Genomic DNA, 19,944 nt, shown 5'->3' on the forward strand with positions numbered 1-19,944 from the left:
GACGGATTCCCCGAGGAGACGGAAGAAGGCGGTCCACAAAGATGAATTGGGGTCCTCGGTCGGAAACAATGTCTTCCGGAAGAGTGCCTCCGCGGTTTCCAACGTGTTAGGTAAGCCTTTGAAGGGGATGAGTTTGCAGGACTTCGAAAATCGGTCGACAACGACTAGGATACAGGTGAAACTCCAGGCTCCAGGGTCGCTCGGGGATCGGAAGAGGAACCAGCTTGCCCTTTGGGAGTCTCCTAGGGGTGTTGGCAAAGGCACAGACTGAACATCCCTTGAGGAATCGGGAGACTTCCCGAGGCATGGCGGGCCACCAGTAACGGTGGCGAAGGAGCAAGAGGGTCCTTCTTCTGCCTGGGTGTCCAGAGCCCGGTGAAGAATGAATGAGCCACGTCCAAAAGGGGCAGCCGATGGTGAGGCGGGACGTAGAGGCACCCCCTTTTGGACCTCCCGGCGGAGCAGGCTGTTGCTCGTTCTCCTGTTGGATCTGCTCGTGGAGCGCCCACTGGATCGGGCTGACGACCATGGCTGGAGGGAGGATGGTTTCAAGGTGCTCTGGCTCAGGGTCTGCTTGGTGAAGACGAGAAAGTGCATCTGCCCGGTTGTTCTGGTTCCCTGGACAGTACGTCACCTTGAAATTGAATCTGGTGAAGAAGATGGCCCAGCGGGCCTGACGATGATTCACCCGTTTGGCATCTCGAAAGGTACTCAAGGTTTCGATGGTTGGTGATGACTTCAAATGGGTGTTCTGCTCCCTCCAGCCAGTGTCTCCATTCCTCCAGGGCGAGCTTGATCTCCAGGAGCTCCCGGTTCCCGATCTCGTAGTTCTGCTCCGCTGGGGATAGCTTCTTGGAGAAGAAGGCACATGGATGGAGTCGTGAGGGTGTCCCCTGCCACTGAGACAGAAACGCTCCGACCCCGGTCGATGAGGCGTCCACTTCGACGATAAACCGAAGATGAGGATTGGGGTGGACCAGGATCGGAGCGGACTGGAAGGCGTTCTTCAGCTGGTGGAAGGCCTCCGTGGCCAATGGAGTCCAGGACAGAGACTTGGGCCGGTTCTGGAGCAGAGAGATGAGTGAAGATCTGAGCAGGCTGTAATTATTTATGAAGCGGCGGTAGAAGTTGGCGAATCCCAGGAAGCGCTGCAGCTCTTTGATGGTAGTGGGCTGAGGCCAATGGGTGATGGTGTCCACCTTCCTCTGGTCCATCTTGACTCCGTGGTTGTCTATGATGTACCCAAGAAACTGGACAGTAGAGACGTGGAACTCGCACTTCTCGAGCTTGAGATAAAGGTGATGGTCTCTGAGCTTTTGCAGGACTTGACGGACATGCTCCTCATGCTCCCTAAGGTCACTAGAATAGATGAGGATATCGTCGATATAGACGATGACGAACTTGTTTAAGAATTCACGAAATACCTCATTCATTTAATTTTGGAAGACGGAGGGTGAGTTGGACAGCCCATACGGCATCACCCGATATTCATAGTGACCTGGGGGATTGATGAAGGCTGTCTTCAACTCGTCTCCCTTGCGAATGCGAATGAGGTTGTAGGCACTTTTGAGATCGAGCTTGGAGAAGATGGTGCCCCCACGGAGCTGTTCCAGCGCGGATGGGACCAGAGGAAGAAGATAACTGAACTTGACAGTTTGAGAATTAAGGTGACGGTAGTCGATACATGGCCGCAAGCCCCTGTCTTTCTTGGCCACGAAGAAAAAACTTGAAGCGGCAGGGGAGGTCGATGGATGGATGAACCCTTGTTGTAGCGCTTCGTGCACGTACTCCTCCATGGCCTTCTGTTCCGGGATGGACAGAGGATAGACGCAGCCCTTGGGTAGAGTAGCCCCAGGCAGGAGGTCGATGGCGCAGTCCCATGGCCGATGGGGTGGTAGTTTGGTAGCCAACCGCTTACTAAAGACATCATGGAACACCCGGTAAGCTGGGGGGATGGCCACATCGACACATCCCAGAGTTTCGGGGCTCTCCACTAAGGGTGGACTTGACAGGTAATGATGAAGGAACTGACGATGATGATGGACCTTTTCGGCGAGGGCGATAAATACAACGATCACAGCAGTTCTCACCCCATTGCAGGATCTCTCTGGTGGACCAGTGGTTATGCGGCTGATGCAAGATGAGCCAGGGGCGTCCCAGGATGATGTCCGCGGTTGACCCCTCCAGCACCATGAACGTGATGGTTTCTTCATGCAGATGACCAACGCGTAGTGAAAGTGTGGGGGAGAAATGGTGGACACGACCTCGCCCAGCGGTTTTCCCTGAATGGTGGTGATTCTGAGGTCGACGGGACAACGTTGACGTTGGGCGGTTAGCTTTTTGAGGGTTGGCTGACTGATGAAGTTTCCCGCCGACCCGGAGTCGATGAGGGCTTGTGCTGCAACAGATGAGTGGGAATTACAAACTAATACTGGCGTCTTGGTAAGGTTTGCCGTTAAAGGAGGTAATTGGATGGTTCTCACCGCTGGCCGAGTAGGTCGCACGGGGCAGGTCGTCATGCCATGTCCATCTGCCCCACAATACAGGCACAGATGTAGTGAGATTCTGCATTGGCGTTGACTGTGCCCACTGAAGGGCTCGGCCTGAGAGTAATGAGATGATAAAAGCCACCCGGCCTCTCTCGCTGTGGAACAGATGGGAGTTCGCTTCCATATACAGGGAACATTGCAAGAGAAGCCCGCTGCAATCCTCCGCCGCACCGCTGTAGGCCGCTGGTCGGGCCATGGGACTTACGCAGGCAGCTGACAAAGTAGCGGGTGCCGGTAGTGCAGGTGATGATACGCTAGCATGGGTAATGGTGGAGGGAGTGTGAACCAGTGAGGACCGTACTGCGTGAACCAGCGTGGTGAAGTGGTTGGCAGTGCGGTCCCCGCCTGTGTCCAGAGAGCTCTACATACGCTCTGGTCTTCTGTCAGACACAGACAGGGACACAGATGGAATAGTGCAAGGTTTATTAACAGAGGTTTCAGACACAAGTGATACTTGATGGGATGGTGGCACTCAGACGAAGGACGATGAAGTTGAAGACGAAGACGACGATGATGATGATGATGATGATGATGATGATGATGATGATGATGAAGACGAAGAGGGAATACAGATGAAGGCTTCTAGGCAGGACAGGTAGTCAATGAGGGGTTCAGTGCGAGACGGTGATGGTGTCCAGGTGTTTAGAATGATGGTGATGGGGAACCAGTGGGCGTGGCAGTGACCGATGATTGTGAGGGCGTGACAGTTGCCTTAAAATTTGAGTTTATTGAAATTAAAATTTTGAGTTCATACAATGAACATTTTTTGAGATTCGACAACCTTTATTAAAATATTATTAAAAGATTTTGTAAGTATATTAGGTAATTGTGTGTGTTTTATTTGTGATGACGCAGCCAAATAGTGCTATTTTCATGATTTATCATATTGTTTATGTGGTTCGGATACAATAATATTTTGAGTTTCTACTTGTTAAACAAATTTCCTTCATTGTATCAACTCAAATTTTTAATTTCAATAAACTCAACATTTTAATGCAACCAAGTTACTTACTTTTTTAAGTTAAACCAACAAAAACCAACAAAAATGTTTTACAGTGCATGATTTTACCCCACATTACATATTGTTTAATAAGATGGTCTAATACGCACCCTACCACGACAAAACCAATAGAAACTTTATATAAACAGGCATTAAAATACTGGATAAAAACCATAACGCTGTCAACACTGCCACTGTAAAAAAATAGTGTTGGTTTTTGTTGGTTTAACTTAAAAAAGTGAGTAACCTGGTTGCCTTAAAATTTTGAGTTTATTGTAATTAAAAATTTGAGTTGATACAATGAAGGACATTTGTTTAATAAATAGAAACTCAAAATATTATTGTCTCTGAACCACATAAAAAAATGTGGTTAAAACAACCCAATTGCTGGGTTAGTCCATTTTCAATCCAACTTGGGTTGTTTTTAACCCAGCATTCTTTAGAGTGTAGTAATGCACGTGCATCACTGTACTGATGAACATCACGAGCTCCTCACACACGGATTATAAAGAGCGAATGAATGTGAATGATTATTTAATACCTCATTCATTCATTATCAAGAGCATCTGTCCGTCTGCTGTGGACTCGGGCATGTTGTGTTGTTTATGCTGAATCATGCGTGTTTATTCATACACTACCAAAAAACTTCATCATTACAGTAATGGAACGTGCCACAGCATGTGGGTCAGCATAAGCCATAATCTCCATCTCTCAGCACATATTGAAATGTGATGTAAAATGGGAACGTTTGGGAATAATAAGGTCGCCACTTCTGGACGCTCCCGTAACGCCTAAAGCTGCCAACTCAGACTCCTAAATCCGTCCAGCCTAATTCAGCAAACACTGATGAGTGTGTGTGAAGCACTAAAGGAAGTTCAGCGGAAATCTCTCCAGGGATTCAGGTTAGAGTGTTTAGAGATCAAACTGTCTCTCAAATATTTAGAAACATCTACTAAAATATTGTGATAAAAACTCACAGCTGTCACATTTGCATATTCCCGCCTCCAGAGCAAAATGTCAACCAATAGTTTTACATCGTCACACCATAGGCTCCGCCCACTATTGTTCTGTCACTTAGGGCCCTATCACACACCCGACAGGTCACGAGTGTTCACGTCCAAGTCCACACACACATACACACACCCATGAAAGGAAACATTCTGCATTTTAACTTTCTCATAAAAACTCCTCCTGTGTGATTTATAAGCCTTTTGTAAAGTGGGGCCATGGGTAATGTCCTCATATTTCACCCTCTCCTGTAATACCTGTGTCATACCCATGGCATTATACACATTTGTGTCCTCATATGTCACAAAACATTCCCACACACACACACACACTCTGATTATTACACACACACAGGGACGTGCATCTGCACACACACGTTTAAATATTAAAATAAAAGGGTTCCTCTCTGTAGAAGCGTTCAGTCTCTCCTCATGTAAACAGTGAATTGGCTTTTAAAGGGAAAGGGAGCTGAGGCTCTGATTGGTTTATTGCTCGTTAAACACACCCATGACTCATTAAGATACGAGGGAACGACCCTTTTAGACCCTGAGCCGGAGCACAGACCGTTTATCCCGTTGTTAAACGAGCAGAAGAGGATTCAGACTCAGAGCTCAGATCAGGCTCAAAAAATAAGCCTGGCCCGACACATTAACTATAATTATGAGCCTAATTTAAACCCGACCATTTTTTTTAATACGCAGGCTTAACGAGAACGAGCCTGTAATGAGCGAAGCGGACCGCTGTGATCCGCTCAATAATCTGCAGCTCATAAATCCAGCTCAGACATGACATATCTGGAGCATACAATACGTACTTGTAGTAGACATTAAACAGTGTTTTATTTTCATATGTTTAAATATTATAATATTATTTTTACATTTCATCTGATTGTGATAAGTGCAAAGATGCGAGTGGGTCAGAAATGATTTTTAGTGGTTATATTTTGTTTAATATTAAGTTTTGTTTTGTAGAAAGCGTTTCTTTAAAGTGAATTTCGTTTTGTATAAATTGCATCTTAATTTTCATAAAGGTTTCTTCGGCCAATTGCCTGGATTTAAATGTCCCGTTCTTCGTGTGTTTTCGAAGCTTTGATTGTGTTTACAGTGTGCAATATAACATGAGTTCATGTTTCGCGTGTAAATAAACACAGTATTTTTCACACAATTGACGTATCTGTACAGCACTGTTTCCTCTTCCTCATTGGGGAAAACGGGACCTTTAATAAATAAGAAGCAGATAGCAGACTATAATCATGACATGAAGTCGCTTTCATCAACTGGAGCGCGGCTCATAAATAAACCCAAACTCAGCAGCTCTCCTCACACACATGAGAAATATGAGTATAGAAAGCTTAAAATGTCCACTTTTAAACGAAACGATTTAAAACTATTTCATTTGACGAAGTGTATGGAGGTCCAAATTACTCAAAATGAAATAATTCAATAAATAATAAAGCCAGTTTATTCTGAAATAATTAAATTATTAATTAAATAATTAATTAATTTCATTCATTATTATTTCAATAAATAAATAAATGTATCTATTTATTATTTTAAATTACATTAAATTGTTTAATATATTTCACAATTACCTCTTCCACATTTGTTTATGTTTAAAACTTCTTTTTTTTCATTATTTAATGTGCTTTTTCAGAAGGACGTTTTTCATAATAATATGCTGCATTTACTAATGACGCTTATTTGATGAATCATGCATTTCCAAAAGCACGATTTTCCCAAAGATTTTTTTCATAATAATAGAGGACATTTCACAGATGCCAATCAACAGGCAGTGGGTGGAGCTTAGCACTGATTGGTTTAAAGTTGAAGAGTTGACAGACATGACAGATCCATCTGTGTGTGGTGATGACATCACGGAACACCAAGGCTGCTTCTCTTTTCTTATTTGTTACTGAAAAATCTATTTTGACCTTATTGAATTTTCTAAAAACCTGAAAACTATGAGTGGCTGTGTTTAAGGCAGTGCGTTTTTATCTTGATCAATTCCTATCGCCATATTAATTTCCAGTCAATTCCCCAATTTCCCTTTGCCAATTGCCAGACCCAGACAGAAAAAAGTAATCAATCTGAAAGGATTATCCAATCAGCGCCAAGCTCCACCCACTGCCTGTTGATTGGCATTCGTGAAATGTCCTCTATTATTATGAAAAACGTATTTTTGAAAAAGCACATTTAATAATGAAAAATGTATTTGTATCTATTTGGAAGAGTGTGTGTGTGGAAGAGGTAATTGTGAAATATATTAAACAATTTCAAGTAATTTTACAAAATAAATAGAAACATTTAGCTATTTATTTAATTATTTAATTAATATTTAATTAAATTAATTGTGTAATTATTAAATTAATTATTAAATTAATATTTAATTAAATTAATTGTTTAATTATTAAATTAATTATTAAATTAATTAATTATTTTTTTCAGAATAAACTTGTACATTTAATTGTTGTTTAATTGAATTCATTATTTATTTAATTATTTCATTTTGAGTAATTTGATGGTTCTGATCCGATGCTGAGAGTTTAACGCGCATCTTTACACTAATCCTGACTGGAGCAACTTTATACACTGTAAAAAATGCTTTTCTTACTCAGTATTTTAAATAACTCAAAATGAAGAGAGTTTGTGCTTAAAATAAGATAAATAATCTGCCAATGGGGTGAGAAAAATAATCTTAATTCAAACAGAAAACAAGATTATTATTCTCACCCCATTGGCAGATTATTTATCTTATTTTAATCAAAAACTCTCTTCATTTAGAGTTATTTTCCACAAAACAAGACAATAATTTGTACTTGTCTAGTAAATGTTTCTTAATGTAAGAATGTTTTGATATTTTGACTAGAAACAAGACAAAAATACTGAGTAAGAAAAGCATTTTTTGCAGTGTGGACGACACATTTGTTTCTTAGTTGTAGTATTAGTTCTTACTTTGCTCAAAAAAAAAATATATATATATATTATTTCTGATTATGCTTTCTCCCCACCCAATTAGGCTGATGAAGTGATGATTAAAAAGGGCCCGACCCGGAATCTAATCTCTACGGTAAATGATGGTTTTATACGGATGATTTTTAATAGTGAGTGGGCGGTTATACTTTTTCCTGTGCAGTGACATTAGCCAATCATAACAGGCTGTTCAGTGACGACTTAAAAAAAAATCTGCATGTTTGTTTGTTTTTTGTGTGTGTGCAAAAAACGTTTTTAACATTATAAGTTAACCCCAAGGAACATATTAAAATAAGTTACAAAATCCATGTCAAGTCTAAAAATGTGTCAAAATGAAGTGAGAACAAGAGCAGATATATGCCATAATCTCGGTTTATGTCTCGGACTCCACTGGCTGATATTTGCTCGAGTTGTTTAAGCACAAACTCACTTCATCACTAACACCTTTAGTCATTTCTCTTCTCCACCAAACGTTCCTGATTTAGGAGTGTTTGTACAACAAGACAGAAACACAGAAGAAGAACATCGCTTCTCACTCCGAACCATCATCAGGTGCATTATGGGATGCTTTTAAACACCAGTAAAGGAGGAGCATATATTATGAGCACTTTATGCTTTCACATCTGCTATACTCATACATTTATCATACAGTCGGCACAGAGCCAGAAATTAAACCAGCGGCTAAATATAACCACAGATCAGAGCCGACTATAGAGAGAGCAGAGGAGAAATAAACTTCACACTGACTTCTGCTGGATTTATGAAGTTCAGTTTAAGAGCAATTAAAGACACACGTCACTCTGTGCTCTAATGTAAGTGAGTTTTATTAGTTTGAGAACACATCAGATCTCATCACTCTTTAATTCAAAGATAAATCAGGACACATTTACTGGAGAAGAGACATGACTGAAGATACAAATGTGTCAAAAGAGTTTGTGCTTGCAGTGAAGTCAGAAAGATAAACTCAATCCGAAGGGAAAACGAGATTATTTTACTGACTCCATTAGCAGATACAAGACGAAAATACTGAGGATGATCACCGGTTTTTGCATTTTAATTTGGACTCAAACATGTTGACTGCAAAAAATGCTGTTCTTACTCAGTATTTTTGTCTCGTTTCCAAAATGTCAAAAAATTCTTACATTAAGAAACATTTACTCGACGAGTAAAAATTATTGTCTTGTTTTGGGGAAAAATAACTCAAAATGAAGAGAGTTTTTGCTTAAAATAAGATAAATAACTTTGCCATAACTAATTAGTTTAAAGATTTATTTATCTTATTTTAATCAAAAACTCTTAGTTTTTTTTCCTAAAACAAGACAATTAGTTTTGCTTGTCTAGTAAATACTTCTTGTTGTAAGAATTGTTAGATGTTTGGACTAGAAACAAGACACAAATACTGAGTAAGAAGAGCATTTTCTGCGGTGTTATTCTTCTTCTTTTGGAAACTTGGAGTTTTGTCTTTAATTCAATACATTATAAAAACTTGATGATATAAAGATGCGGTCACATGCATAATCTTCTGAAAATACACCGGAAGAAATTAGTGCTGGGTAAAAAATATTGATTTCTGGATTTTAATCGATGCTCATTTTTATGGACCGATATCGATTCTTAAATCCCAAGAATCGTTCACTCTGTAATATCTGCCAATGGAGTCTGAGAAATAATCAGACTTTTTAGATTTTTCTGTTTAAACATTTAATTTTGATGAGTTGTCTGGGTTTCTGCAGGATTCGGTTTAAGAACACGTCAATCTGTTCTCTAATGTAAATGAGTTTTTTAGTTTGAGAACACGCACCAGATCTCCATTACTCTTTAATTCATTTGACCAAAAACATCTTAAAGTTTTTATCTTAAAAAAAAATTAATGGTGAACTGGCCCTTTAAGAGTCGATTCTCATTAATGGTGAACTGGCCCTTTAAGAGTCAGACCGACTGTTGATTAAATCATGACCAATTCTGGGACATTTATACAGTAAAATACTAAAAGAAATGATGAAGAGATCACAGAAATCATAGAGCACTAATTAATGCCATGATACTGAATGACTTTCTGAAGTGAAGACTTTCATGAACTGAAGACTTTCTGATACAATTAAGACATTTTTCACATCCACTCTCTTTTAATCCTTAATAAAAAGACCAAAAAGTGTAAAATGTTTGATGTTGGATGGGTTTTTTCATTAAAAAAAATTTGTTTACAAGCTGCTTGGCTCATAAAATTTCATTAAAAATGAATTAGTACTAAATTAATTAAAACCAAATCCATAAAATGATTCACTAAAAGGGTCTATTTATGAAGCGTCTGACGGACCGTAAGAGAAGCGAGTACTCTAAAGCTCTTTATGAAACTTTAAAAAGGCTTCATACTGTATATAGTATATGTTCAAATTTTAATTGAAATCTTATGAATTAAACAGCTCATAAACATACACTGTACAATCTCATTAGTAAGACTTAAAAAAGCATGCAAAGCAATCGCCTTAAAAACCAAGTAAAGTGACGAATGCTTAGTTAGTAAAGTTCACTTACACAAGAGCTCTAGTAACTAAAAAAGAACTGAGATGATTTACTTTAGATTTACTCTTGATGCTTTTTGTGTTTTAATGCTGAATGTTGAAGTGTGTGTGTAACTGATCAATTGCATGATATTGTCACAAATATAGAGGGAGTTAATTCAAATTAAAAGTTCCACAAGGTGTTTATGCCATAAGTGTTATCAATAAAACTCTTAACTCATTAAAAAAAAAAGTAGCCAGCCAAATATAGCCCATAGAATATTTAGTTTTATGAAGATCTGAACATGCAATATATCAAAAGCTGACCCTCTTCTTTTAAACAATTAACGGAAAATTCTGTGTTTGTCAGGGAAAGAGTTAAAGATCACTATTGAATGTTGAATTGTCAGTAAAACTGAAAACTTTGAGAGAATATCACATAATTGATGTTAAAAAATAAATTATTGTAATGCTCTACTGGGTGGTTGCCCTGCTGGCTTAATAAACAAACCTTTATTAATATAGCGCTAGATTATTGTAATGCTCTACTGGGTGGTTGCCCTGCTCGCTTAATAAACAAACCTTTATTAATATAGCGCTAGATTATTTTAATGCTCTACTGGGTGGTTGCCCTGCTCGCTTAATAAACAAACCTTTATTAATATAGCGCTAGATTATTGTAATGCTCTACTGGGTGGTTGCCCTGATCGCTTAATAAACAAACCTTTATTAATATAGCGCTAGATTATTGTAATGCTCTACTGGGTGGTTGCCCTGCTCGCTTAATAAACAAACCTTTATTAATATAGCGCTAGATTATTGTAATGCTCTACTGGGTGGTTGCCCTGCTGGCTTAATAAACAAACCTTTATTAATATAGCGCTAGATTATTGTAATGCTCTACTGGGTGGTTACCCTGCTGGCTTAATAAACAAACCTTTATTAATATAGCACTAGATTATTGTAATGCTCTACTGGGTGGTTGCCCTGATCGCTTAATAAACAAACCTTTATTAATATAGCGCTAGATTATTGTAATGCTCTACTGGGTGGTTGCCCTGATCGCTTAATAAACAAACCTTTATTAATATAGCGCTAGATTATTGTAATGCTCTACTGGGTGGTTGCCCTGCTCGCTTAATAAACAAACCTTTATTAATATAGCGCTAGATTATTATAATGCTCTACTGGGTGGTTGCCCTGCTCGCTTAATAAACAAACCTTTATTAATATAGCGCTAGATTACTGTAATGCTCTACTGGGTGGTTGCCCTGCTCGCTTAATAAACAAACCTTTATTAATATAGCGCTAGATTATTGTAATGCTCTACTGGGTGGTTGCCCTGATCGCTTAATAAACAAACCTTTATTAATATAGCGCTAGATTATTGTAATGCTCTACTGGGTGGTTGCCCTGCTGGCTTAATAAACAAACCTTTATTAATATAGCGCTAGATTACTGTAATGCTCTACTGGGTGGTTGCCCTGCTCGCTTAATAAACAAACCTTTATTAATATAGCGCTAGATTATTGTAATGCTCTCAGTTTTAAATCTAGACTAAAAACACATCTCTTTACTATGGCACTATGGCATACACACAGAACATTATATTCATGCCTTATTCTGCATGAGCATATTCTACATCCCATAATCCTACCCAGTACCTAAACTTAACAACTACCTAACAATTAATAAGCAGTAATTTGAGGTGAGTTAGTTAATAGTGACCGAACCACTTGTTTTGATTATTTAAAAGTGATTTGCATTAGAAAAAAGCACAAGCTTGTCTAATACCACGGCAGGTTTTTAGGCAAAGCTAACAATGGGGAAGTAACTACGGAGCAACTAAAGGGACATGGTGAAGGAAAAAAACATGAGATGGGTGGGAAAACAATTTTTCAATTATCTCGGCAATGCTTTGTGTTATCCAAGAGACTTTGGGTTTGCTCACAAATATTTTCTCTGGAAGTGAAAAAGCATAAAATGTTTTTTTGTTGTTGTTTTTTTCACCAGCATGTCCCATAAGTTACAGAGAAAATGAGCAAAATAAATAGACATTGCATATCGATTGCTGTCGATGCATCTAATCAAACTCTACAGCCTTTCAGCACAAGTTCTTCAAATCTAGTCCAATCAGACTGATGTCAAGAACAGTTTGTGTTCTCTTTCAAAACTCAACAGGATACAAGAAAATATGGGTTTGATTAATGAGAATAAACATGAAATCATCGACATTTACTCAATAAATCAAGGTAATATTGCTAAAAGTTTACAATAAGGTCTCATTTGTGAATACGCCTGATCTTAAGGTGTCTGTGTTACAGTCTAATAATAATTTGGGTTAGGTGTAGTTGCATATAATTCGTTAATACGACAGTAACTGCATGTAACAAGGACACTTGTTACAAAAACTAACACTGAACGATATTTTTTTTTAGCATTAATAACCTGTTTATTTTAGTTAATAACATGTTCATGTTAGTGCATTAACTATAATGTTAACAGATGCAACTTTTGATCTCAATAATGTATTAGAAATGTCGAAATTAACATTAATATTAAAAAATTTTAATTTCACAAATAATAAATTCTTTATATCAACAATTCAATTTTCACTAGTTAAAATGCTTATTCTTGAAACCAGAAATTGGATTTTTGGCTATTTTCTGATTTTCAACTTTAATTTTTAATTTTTGCAGTCAACTTTAATTTCAACTATTAAAAATTATAATTCCTGATTTATGAGCTTTTACCAGTTAAATCTCACCATAGGATGCCATTTAAATTCAGTTGGTCATATCAAGAATTGATTTCTTGCATTCCAGTGGAAATGTAATTTATTATATTAGAAAATATCCAAAAACTAAATATTCTGAATCAATAATTAGCATTTTAAGTAGCAAAAATGTAAGAATATATCAAGAATTTATATCTTGGTAATGAATAAATGTGAAACCAGCTTGCCATATTAATAATAATTTTGACATTTCTAATACATTATTGAGATCAAAAGTTGCATTATAGTTAATGCACTAACATGAACATGTTATTAACTAACATAAATAGGTTAGTAATGCTGAAAAAAATGTATCGTTCAGTGTTAGTTTTGGTAATGTGTTCTTGTTACATGTAGTTACATGTAGTTAATTCTTATAAATTAAGAATTATAGTTTTTACTAGTGGAAATTTAATTTCTCGTATCAGAAAATAGCCAAAATTTTAATTTCTGATATCAAGAATTTGCATTTTAACAAGAGAAAATGTAAAAATATATCAAGAATTTATATCCTGGGATTGACTAAATGTCCGTATGGCAAGCCATGTGATTAATAAATGCTGTTTGAAGCATCTTTAACTAATGTTAACTCGTATTGTAAACTGTTACAGTGATTTTAAAGCTCTTTGTTGTTGTTTGTGTCATGACACATATTACCAAAACTGCTAAAAAATGCTCTTCTTACTCAGTATTTTTGTCTTGTTTCGAGTCCAAACATCTAAAAATTCTTAAAACAAGAAGTATTTACTAGACAAGCAAAAGTTTTTGCTTAAAATAAGATAAATAATCTGCCAATGGGGTGAGAAAAATAATCTTAATTCAAACAGAAAACAAGATTATTTTTCTCACCCCATTGGCAGATTATTTATCTTATTTTAAGCAAAAACCTCTCTTCATTAGGTGTTATTACAAGATAATTTGTACTGTATGCATACTGTAAACTGAAGAACGTTTTATTTTATTTTTCAGACCACTATTGTGTATTTGACCATTTTTATTTTATTCTTACTTTCTAATTATCTTCCAGGACTGTTTAATTATCCTTGTTTTTAATTTTTTATTCTAACAGATGGTATTTTTATTTCTCATGCATGTTACCACTATTTCATTAATTTCTATGTAAAGAACTTTGAATTGCCATGGGTATGAAATGTGCTATACAAATAAACTTTCCTTGCCTTGTCTTTTAATTCTTTCTTAATGTAAGAATTTTTAGATATTTTGACTAGAAAAAAGACGGAAATACTAAGCAAGAAAAGCATTTTTTGCAGTGCAGCTTGATCTAAAGTTGCTGAAGCAGTAAATGTTGTAAAACTCACTGAATGACGGTGAAGACGTCGAGGTCCTCGCTGGGCTCTTCGCCGGCCTGTGGTTTACTCTGCTGTCCCTTTGGCATACTTTACACTTGGAGAAAATCCTTCCGCTGACCCTGTTTCTGACGGAAAAATGCAGCCGGGTAAAATCTCAACATCTGAGCTGGCCTGAATAAACCAACCAACTAACTCCAGTCACAGAGTCTGCCCCGGTCTGGGCGTGTGTGGGTCGAGCCCTGAGGCGGAGAGAGAGAGAGAAAGAGTGTGTGTGTGTGTGTGTGTGTGTGTGTGTGTGTGTGTGTGTGGTGAGAGAGAGAGAAGAGAGAGAGAGTGGAGAGAGAGAGAGAGAGAGAGAGAGAGAGAGAGAGAGAGAGAGAGAGAGAGAGAGAGAGAGAGAGAGAGAGAGAGAGAGAGAGAGAGAGAGAGAGAGAGAGAGAGAGACTCAATAATGAAACACCATCACATCACGGGCCAATGCATCAGAGCCACAGGATCGATCTCAGCATCTGTGATGAGAGAGAGAGAGAGAGAGAGAGAGAGAGAGAGAGAGAGAGAGAGAGAGAGAGAGAGAGAGAGAGAGAGAAACGCATCAGAACCGCTCAATACCAGAGCCATAGAAACAAGCGCCATTTTAGCTCACACTGCCAAAAAATGCTTTTCTACTCAGTATTTTTGTCTGTTTCGAGTCCAAATATCTAAAATTCTTACATTAAGAAACATTTACTAGACAAGCAAAAGTTATTGTCTTGTTTTGGGAAAATATAGTTAAAAATTAAGAGAGTTTTGCTTAAAATAAGCAAAATAATCTTGTTTTCTGTTTGAATTAAGATTATTTTTCTCACCCCATTGGCAGATTATTTATCTTATTTTAAAGCAAAAACTCTCTTCATTTTGAGTTATTTTTCCCCAAAACAAGACAATTACTTTTAATTGTTTAATGCTCTACTGGGTGGTTGCCCTGCTCGCTTAATAAACAAACTCCAGCTGGTCCAAACCGCAGCAGCTAGAGTTCTTACTAGAACCCAGGAAGTATGATCATATTAGTCCAGTTCTGTCAACACTGCACTGGCTCCCTATTAAACATCGCATACATTTTAAAATCTTGCTTATTACTCAAAGCACTAAATGGTTTAGCTCCGGTCCTTAAGCGAGCTCTTAACACATTATACTCCATCACGTCTATTGCGGTCTCTAAACTCTGGCCAGTTGATCATACCTAGAATATCTAAATCAACTGCAGGCGGTCGATCATTTTCCTATTTAGCTCCTAAACTCTGGAACAGTCTTCCTAGCATTGTTCGGGAAGCAGACACACTCTGTCAGTTTAAATCTAGACTAAAAACACATCTCTTTACTATGGCTATACTAATGTTAGTCTCTCTGTTTATCCCGAGGTTTATCTCGGATCCAGATCAGATGGTGGACCAAGAGGCGTGATCAACTGGCATTATTCGAATGACTTTGTTTGCAATTGAATACCAGCAATACTAAATTATGTTCTTTTTAAAATGTAAAAATTCTGAATGTTTAATTGGTAGGTTTAGGGGCAGTGTGTGTGTGTGTGTGTGTGTGTGTGTGTGTGTGTGTGTGTGTGTGTGTGTGTGTGTGTGTGTGTGTGTGTGTGTGTGTGTGCACTGTCAAAAAAAAAAGAGTACAAAATTGTACCTTTTAAGGTGCAAGTGGCTGTCACCGGGGTGGTTCCCTTAAAGGTACATTTCTGATTTCTGTACCTCTAAATCAGGGATAGGCCAGTTCAGTCCTAGAGGTTTGATGTCCTCCAGAGTTTATCTCAAACCCTTCAAAGCCACCACAGTATAAAACTTGTGACTCCCAGCATGCATTGCAGCATTAATTATGTCCCCATTGTTGAGATTCATATGCTGATTCTTGATATCTTTGTGCGTCTATACATTTCCCCCTTTGGAATGTTTTTAAAAATCAATATTTAAAATGTCTGATCTGTGACAAGCAAGTATTGTTGGTGAATATTATTTATTATTATTTTTATTCAGTGATGAGTTTAGTCAAACATTATTCTTCCTGATGAAGTTTGTTTTGCTTCTTGGTTTTGAGCGATTATGTGTTTATGCTGTAACAAAAACCACAAACTCACTAAAAATTCCAAGTCAAACAGCCCAACTAAAGGAAACACTGATCTCCATAATGGTGACCAAACTTTTTCAATAAAACATCTAAATCTAAACATCTGTTAATTCTCAATAAGAGCTTCTAGAGATGTCTTTCAGGGTTGGATCCAAACTCTGCAGGAACACAGTGCTATATTTGTACCCTTAGGATCAATTGTGTATCTTGTAAAGGTACAGTTATATGTTTTGTTCGCCAAGGAACAAAATTGTACCTCCACTGTACCTTTTTTTCTGAGAGAGTGTGTGTGTTGGCTTACTAATATTCATCAGGATTCGTAAGGTAGAACCTGTTAAACATTTGAAAATATAACACCATAAAATATGAAGAGTAATATATATGACCGAACATATATCGAATCAATTAAAATTCAATCAAGTTCTCCCGCTGGTGTCATTGCTGATTATTTCATATTAATCACAGATATATGAGGAGTTGTACTGTATGTGCTTCTGATTATGTAAGCAAAATGCACTCATGTAAATGTTTTAATGCGTCGCACTATCCATATGCATTCGGTAATGAAGCATGACATATGCATAATGTGACCTTTGAGCGAGTTCTGCCACCGCGACCAGACCTGAGTATCATCCAGAGACGGATCTTCACACACACTGCAAAAAATGCTCTTCTTACTCAGTATTTTTGTCTTGTTTCTAGTCCAAACATCTAAAAATTCTTAAATCAAGAAGTATTTACTAGACAAGCAAAAGTAATTGTCTTGTTTTGGTAAAAATAACTCAAAATGAAGAGAGTTTTTGCTTAAAATAAGATAAATAATCTGCCAATGGGGTGAGAAAAATAATCTTAATTCAAACAGAAAACAAGATTATTTTACTTATTTATCTTATTGTGTGTGTGTGTGTGTGTGTGTGTGTGTGTGTGTGTGTGTGTGTGTGTGTGTGTGTGTGTGTGTGTGTGTGTGTGTGTGTGTGTGTGTGTGTGTGTGTGTGTGTGTGTGTGGGTGAGATGCAGTCGCTGCACTGATTTCATCCGCAGGGCTTCAGCGATTACACTGCGGCTCCTCATGCGTGAAGTCTTCCATTAGTTATGAAGTTAAACGCATGCAGAGCTTCGGCATTGAGAGAGTGCGGAGAGCGAGATTACGTAAGACTGAGCAGCTGAGCAAGAACAGATCCTCATGCAACATTCAACGCTTTACGTAACAACACGCTTAAAAACGTCATTTCCATCTGGAGGCCAAGATTCAGATGCATCTCGGCACATTGTCTGGAAACAAAAAGTCAAAAAAACTGTGTTAAAATGATGACATGCTAAAGCCTGGTTCCACAGACAGGGCTTAGATTAAGCCAGGATTAGGCCTTACTTAATTTAAGACGCTTTTATGTGTGTGTTGCGAGTGTGTTTATATGTGTGTGTTAAGAGTGTGTGTTACGAGCCAGGATTAGGCCTTACTTCATTCAAGACGCTTTTAAAGCCTGGTTTACAACACACACTGCAAAAAATGCTCTTCTTACTCAGTATTTCTGTCTTGTTTCCAGTCTAAATATCTAAATATTTTTATATCAAGATGCATTTAGTAGATCAGTAAAACGACATAAGATATTTTTTCTGGATTTAAGAATTGTTAGATATTTGGCCTGGAAACAAGACAGAATGACTGAGTAAGAAGAGCGTTTTTCGCAGTGTGAGAGCATTACTGATGTGCATTGTGAGATCTAATAATGGCTTCAGTTTAAACGGCTCAAACATGCAGGACGAGCTTAAGCCACTGAAACCAGAGGCATATAAAATCAGCATTAGGAATTACGTCAATAGAAATAATAACATAAAAGTTAAATCTATGACATTTCGAAATTATGACCTACTGAGAATTATAACACATAAATTTATCTTGCATGTCATAATTTAAACTTTATGACGTATCAATATTATGGCATGAAAAAATGTATTACATAAATAGAAATTATGACAAAAATAAGGAGATATGTCATGAAAAATCTAAATCAGCTTATGAGTGTGTGTGTGTTAAGAGTGTCTGTTATGAGTGTGTGTGTTACGAGTGTGTGTTACATGTGTGTGTTACGTGTTAGTGAAGCGGTCGTTTTAAGCATGTTACGAGTGTGTGTTACGTGTTAGTGAAGCAGTCGTATTAAGCATGTTACGAGTGTGAGTTACGAGTGTGTGTTACGTGTTAGTGACGCGGTCGTATTAAGCATGTTACGAGTGTGTGTTACGAGTGTGTGTTACGTGTTAGTGAAGTGGTCGTATTAAGCATGTTACGAGTGTGAGTTACGAGTGTGTGTTACGTGTTAGTGAAGCGGTCGTATTAAGCATGTTACGAGTGTGTGTTACGAGAGTGTGTTACATGTGTGTGTTACGTGTTAGTGAAGCAGTCGTATTAAGCATGTTACGAGTGTGTGTTACGAGTGTGTGTTACAAGTGTGTGTTATGTGTTAGTGAAGCGGTCGCATTAAGCATGTTACGAGTGTGTGTTACGTGTTAGTGAAGCGGTCGTATTAAGCATGTTACGAGTGTGTGTTACGAGTGTGTGTTACGTGTTAGTGAAGCGGCCGTATTAAGCATGTTACGAGTGTATGTTACGAGTGTGTGTTACGAGTGTGTGTTACGTGTTAGTGAAGCGGTCGTATTAAGCATGTTACGAGTGTGTGTTACTAGTGTGTGTTACGAGTGTGTGTTACGTGTTAGTGAAGCAGTCATATTAAGCATGTTACGAGTGTGTGTTACAAGTGTGTGTTACGTGTTAGTGAAGCAGTCATATTAAGCATGTTACGAGTGTGTGTTACGAGTGTGTGTTACGTGTTAGTGAAGCAGCCGTATTAAGCATGTTACGAGTGTGTGTTACGTGTTAGTGAAGCGGTCGTATTAAGCATGTTACGAGTGTGTGTTACGTGTTAGTGAAGCTGTCGTATTAAGCATGTTACGAGTGTGTGTTACGAGTGTGTGTTACAAGTGTGTGTTACGTGTTAATGAAGCAGTCATATTAAGCATGTTACGAGTGTGTGTTACGAGTGTGTGTTAGGTGTTAGTGAAGCAGTCATATTAAGCATGTTACGAGTGTGTGTTACGAGTGTGTGTTACAAGTGTGTGTTACGTTTTAATGAAGCAGTCGTATTAAGCATGTTACGAGTGTGTGTTACGAGTGTGTGTTACGTGTTAGTGAAGCGATCGTATTAAGCATGTTACGAGTGTGTGTTACGAGTGTGTGTTACGACTGTGTGTTACGTGTTAGTGAAGCGGTCGTATTAAGCATGTTACGAGTGTGTGTTACGAGTGTGTGTTACATGTGTGTGTTACGTGTTAGTGAAGCGGTCGTATTAAGCATGTTACAAGTGTGTGCTACGTGTTAGTGAAGCAATCATATTAAGCATGTTACGAGTGAGTGTTACGAGTGTGTGTTACGAGTGTGTGTTACGTGTTAGTGAAACAGTCATATTAAGCATGTTACGAGTGTGTGTTACGAGTGTGTGTTACGTGTTAGTGAAGCGGTCGCATTAAGCATGTTACGAGTGTGTGTTACGAGTGTGTGTTACGTGTTAGTAAAGCGGTCGCATTAAGCATGTTACGAGTGTGTGTTACGAGTGTGTGTTACGTGTTAGTGAAGCGGTCGCATTAAGCATGTTACGAGTGTGTGTTACGTGTTAGTGAAGCAATTATATTAAGCATGTTACGAGTGTGTGTTACGAGTGTGTGTTACATGT

The 19,944-nt window shown here is 38.0% G+C and overlaps 1 protein-coding gene across 1 annotated transcript in view; it reads right to left on the reverse strand.

Annotated features, from left to right (window-relative positions):
* frmpd4 (FERM and PDZ domain containing 4) overlaps positions 1–14,387 on the reverse strand; it is a 92,677-nt gene extending 78,290 nt beyond the window's left edge. Inside the window, exon 1 of the mRNA XM_067444714.1 lies at positions 14,123–14,387. Within this exon, the coding sequence (XP_067300815.1) occupies positions 14,123–14,199 (77 nt within the window). The 5' untranslated portion in view covers positions 14,200–14,387. The remainder of the gene's footprint in view (positions 1–14,122) is intronic.
* Positions 14,388–19,944: the final 5,557 nt, after the last annotated feature.

This window comes from Pseudorasbora parva, chromosome 5 (genome assembly GCF_024679245.1).
Source record: "Pseudorasbora parva isolate DD20220531a chromosome 5, ASM2467924v1, whole genome shotgun sequence".
NCBI classification, from domain to species: domain Eukaryota; kingdom Metazoa; phylum Chordata; class Actinopteri; order Cypriniformes; family Gobionidae; genus Pseudorasbora; species Pseudorasbora parva.